Genomic DNA, 5,000 nt, shown 5'->3' with positions numbered 1-5,000 from the left:
AGTGGCCCCAATCTCAATAGTGGCTTTCCTCGATTCCTCATGTCCTCTCTCCTCACCTTCTTCTCAAAACTAATTGGAGGACCACAGGGACGAACCTCAGCTCTTCTCCTCCGATGTGTTATGAGAAGGAGGAGAGGAGAGAGGAGGCGAGCAATTGAGGAAAGACGTTTGCAGATTCAGCCAGTGAGTGATCAAGACACACACACGCTCACACACTACACGCAGGCTTAACTCTTGGATGGATGGACGGACGGACAGACAGACAGACAGATACGCAGACACACAGACAGACAGACAGACAGACAGATGTACATTATGTATACCTGTGTCACACGACATAGCTTTTCTGTTCCTCTGTGGTTTCATGGGGGCTTGAGGTCGATTTCCCTCCTCGCCTGCACACCATTAAGCACACATATGACACACACTGACATAATAACTACAGAACTCTGTATGATGAAACATACAATGACTGTTGGCTGCATGACATGTAAACATGACAATGTTTACCTTGACTGACAGCTCTGTTAGCCAATCCCAGCACTGGCTTGTTGGTGGGACATGGAACTGGAGGGAAGCTCCTGTCTAGGTCAGAATCTCTTGGAGAAGTCACATAGCAGGATGTCTTTGGCTGTCAGCCAGCATCAAAATAGGGTAAAAAAAACAAGCATGAGGTATAAAGTTTTATACAGGATGTCAATATATGAAAAGAATACTGTGTGTAAGCATAGGACAACATATCTACAGGTGATACACATGAAACGTTTTGTTGCAAAACCTTTTTTCTACCATGATGCACTTTCTCTTCTATAAAATGTGTTATTACCTTACATAATAATAATTTTAACTTCACACAACTTCACACAAACATCATAGTCAAAATAGGCGATATAACCACCTTTTCAGGAATGGGAGGTGGTTGTCCCTCTGTCTCTCTGCCTCTTTCTCTCTCTTTCTTTTCCAGTTTTCCAGCTTCCCTCTCTCCATCGGCTTCCTCCTCCGCCCCTGAAGATGACAAATAGATTCAATCAGTTATTAACATCAGCCTCTAATTAGTGATAGAGTCATCCAATGAGCAGCCAGTACAGTGATCATTTCCAGTGAGGGGGTGCAGTACCAGAGCTATCCTGTAGGTGTCTCTGTCTCAGTTTGGCCAGATTGGGTTTGCTGCTTTGGGGAGGCGGGTCTGGTTTACATGCACTTGTAACAGGTCGACCAGGGGTAGCAACCAGCCCTCCTCCTCCTCCTCCTCCTCCTCCGCCCCTCCACCCCTCGACTTGTCCACAAGCAGTGTCTGAGCGCAGATGTCTGTCCACCTGTCTGTCCACCTGTCTGTCCACCTGTGTGTCTGTGTACTTTTGTCTGTCTGCTGTGGTTGCCGCCTCAGTGTTCTTCTGAGCCTCTGTCTCTCCTTTGGGAGAGGGCGTCCTGTCTGTAGGGTACGGGGGCAGAGGCCTCTGGGCTAGATGGAGCCCCAGGACCTGTCTGTCTGTCTGTCTGGTACCCGTCTGCCGGCTCTCTATCCACTGTCTGTCGATCTGTATGTCTGTCGGCCTGCCCTCCGCCCACGTCCGGTCCGTCTGTCTGTCTGTCTGCCTGACCGTCGTCCACTGCCTGTCGATCTGTCTGTCGATCTGTCTCTGCGCGTGTCTGTCCACTGTCCACTGTCTCTCGGGGTGCCTGTCCATCTGTCTGTCTGCGTGGTGCCTGCTCTCAGTCCAATATCTGTCCATCTGTCTGTCCGTCGTCGTTCTCCCTTCGGCGGACCACGCTTTGTCCGACAGTCTGTCGTCCGTCGCCCACTGTCTGTCCGTCTGTCTGTCCGTCGGTCTGTCCGTCTGTCTGTCCGTCTGCCTCCCTTCTGTCCACTGCCTGTCTGTGTGCTGCCCTTCTGTCCACTGCCTGTCCATCTGTCTTTCATCTGTCCACTGTCTGTCTGTTTCCGCAGGTCGCTCGAACTCCGCCTCTGGTTCAGATCTCTGTGAAAAACACAAGAGATAGGGGGTCAGACTCACCACAAAACCAGCTGTCAATAAAGGAGTATACAATGAATAATACATATCAAATAATAATGAATGATACACAATAAATACATGTTAGTATGTGGTATTTACCGTGAGTGATACAGTGACATGTAGACTGTACCTGTTTTGATGAGTAAAAGGTGTGTTTTCTGGCCCCCATGCCAGCATGTGGTATGCCCTGCACTGGCTCCTCCCCCCTCTGCTCCTCCGCCTTCCCATTGGCTCCCTCCCCGGGAGATCCCAACCTTGCAGCGGAGCGGGGGGGCTGCAGCAGTGTGTATACATTCTCAGTGGCTGTCCTGGGAAAATAGAACAGAATCAAAAACGTTACGATTTTGAAGAGGATAACGGTCTGAGGAACAAGCGTCGGTGCGTTGGTGTGTTGGTTTGCTCAGTGGCCCCTGGATTTAGATTTGGATAACCAAGAATACTACTGGCACTAGCTGGTTAGGCTTTCTAAAATAGAAGCAGGGTGTGATACAGATAGAGGACAGAGAACCTGATCTTGGGCCAACATGGGAGTATGCCAGGAGAAGCTGGTGGAGGCATACACTGTATATGTGTCTCAGCAATCCATTATCATCTGCATTGGACCAACACAGTGTTTGTCTATATTCATCAGACGACGTCATCACATCATATTTGCACCATACCCTTACTGGACACTTTATTAGGAACACCTGCACACCTTCTCATTCATGCAATTATCTAATCAGCCAATTGTGTGGCAGCAGAGCAATGCATAGGATCCTGCAGATTACAGGCCAGCAGCTTCAGGTTAAACATCAACCATCAACCATCAGAATGGGGGGAAAATGTGATCTCATTGATTTTGACCATGGCACGATTTTGAGTATTTCTAAAACTGCTGATGATGGAATGTTCACCTCCAACAGAGTCTCTAGAGTTGTAAAATGGTATAATCATAAGGATAAAACATCCAGTGATGTCTGTGGACAGAACTGCCTTGTTGATGAGAGAGGTCAACAGAGAGAATGACCAGACTGGTTCAAGCTGAGAGAAAGGCTACGGTCACTCAGAAAACCACTCTGTACAATTGTGGTGAGCAGAAAAGCATCTCATAACGCACAGCGCGCCGAACCTGGAGGCGGATGGGCTACAACAGCAGGAGGGCTTCAACAGCCGAAGACTTCTGTCAGCCAAGAACAGAAAGCTGAGGCTGCAGTGGGCACAGGCTCACCAAAACTGTCTTCAACAGACTTTAAAAACATAGCCTGGTCTGAAGAATCTTGATTTCTGCTGAGACACCCAGATGGTAAGGTCAGAATTTGGTGCCAACAACATGAATCCATGGACCCAATCCATTAATCCGTGGACCCAACCTGTCAACAGTCCAAGACGGTGGAGGCGGTGTAATGGTGTGGGGAATGTTTTCTTGGCACACTTTGGGCCCGTTAATACCAATCAATCATCGCTCGAATGCCACGGCCTATTTGAGTATTGTTGCTGACCATGTGCATCCCTAATGGCTACTTCCAGCATCATAATGTCAGAATGTCAGAAAGCAAAAGTCTTCTCAAACTGGTTTCATGAACATGACAATGAGTTCAGTGTACTTCAATGGTCTTCGGGAGATTCACAGCTTGAAAGTGCACCTGAAAAATCTGTGTGATTTTTTATTTTATTTATTATTTAACCTTTATTTATACAGGTAAGAAACACATTGAGCCCCAAGGGCTCATTTTCAAGTGTGACCTGTTTACAGGCATACAACATCCACCACAAACAAATATAATACAAAAACCTGACCTACATAGTCTAAAAACTAAACAAAAAATTACATAGTCTAAAACTAAAACTAGTCTAAAATAGTCTCAGATAAACTAAACTTTCCGTCAATATAGACTAAAACTAAACTAAAACTACATAGTCTTAAAACTAAAACTAGTCTAAAACAGTCTAAGGTAATCTAAAACTAAACTAAAACTACAAAAACCTAAAACTAGACAGCTAAAGATCTAGGGACAGGGAGGGGTCAGTAATGGGCAAAAGGGAGGGTCAACTTAATAGCAAGAACAAATCATGGACTCGCACTGTATGCCTCTCAGCAAGAGCTTGAAACTGGAGAGAGGGATCAGCTGAGACAGTTTCAGACTCTGCTGTAATGAATTCCAAGAGGAAGGGGCTGCAAATGAGAACGCCCTTTTGCCTTTCATGGTCCGGACCAAGGGGATGGAGTATGTGATGATGTCCTGTGTGCGAAGGCCGTAGACGGATTGCTTGCGTGACAGGTGGTTAGAAAGGTAGGAGGGGAGCAGACCAAGGATGGATTTGTAAATGAAAATATACCAGTGAAGGGTTCGGCGGATAGAGAGAGATGACCAGTTAACCAGAGAGTATAGAACACAGTGATGTATAAGGGGTTTACAGCCTGTAATGAATCTTAACGCGCCATGGTAAACTGCATCCAGATGTTGAAGAGAGGTAGCAGAGGCATTCATGTACAGTACAAGACATCACCGTAGTCCAAGAGAGGCAGAAAGGTGGCAGCAACCAGACGTTTTCTTGCAGCAGCTGAGAAACAATACTCGTTTCTAAAGAAAAAGCTTAGCTTCAATTTTAGTTTCTTTAGAAGGTTGTCTATATGCAATTGAAAAGAGAGGCTGTCGTCCAGTTGAATGCCAAGGTATTTGTAGTTTGGTACAAGCTCAATAGGTGAACCCTGACATGAAACAATGTCAGGAAGAGCACTTGGCACCCGCTTGTTATTGGAAAAATGCATGACTTTGGTCTTCCCTGTATTCAACACCAGTCTGAGCTGAAACAGCTGGGACTGAAGGGCATAAAAAGCAGTCTGCAAAGCCTCGAAGGCACGGTTGATAGAGGATGCAAAGCAATACACGATTGTGTCATCCGCATACAAATGAACAGCAGCATTAGAGATTAATCCTATTTCATTGATATAAATGGTGAAGAGAGTTGGCCCCAAGACCGAACCCTGTGGCACCCCATTGG

The 5,000-nt window shown here is 46.4% G+C and overlaps 1 protein-coding gene across 1 annotated transcript in view; it reads right to left on the bottom strand.

Moving 5' to 3' along the window:
* LOC308175953 (capping protein, Arp2/3 and myosin-I linker protein 3-like) overlaps nt 1-5,000 on the bottom strand; it is a gene marked incomplete at its 5' end in the record, with an annotated part of 47,041 nt that overhangs the window by 3,977 nt on the left and 38,064 nt on the right. The window contains 5 exon segments of the mRNA XM_080550529.1: nt 324-395; nt 511-631; nt 899-1,005; nt 1,118-1,979; nt 2,146-2,323. Of these exon segments, the coding sequence (XP_080406655.1) occupies nt 324-395; nt 511-631; nt 899-1,005; nt 1,118-1,979; nt 2,146-2,323 (1,340 nt within the window).

This window comes from Nansenia antarctica (genome assembly GCF_963989245.1).
Source record: "Nansenia antarctica genome assembly, chromosome: 1".
NCBI classification, from domain to species: Eukaryota; Metazoa; Chordata; class Actinopteri; order Argentiniformes; family Microstomatidae; genus Nansenia; species Nansenia antarctica.
This window is presented reverse-complemented; position numbering and strand designations above follow the sequence as displayed.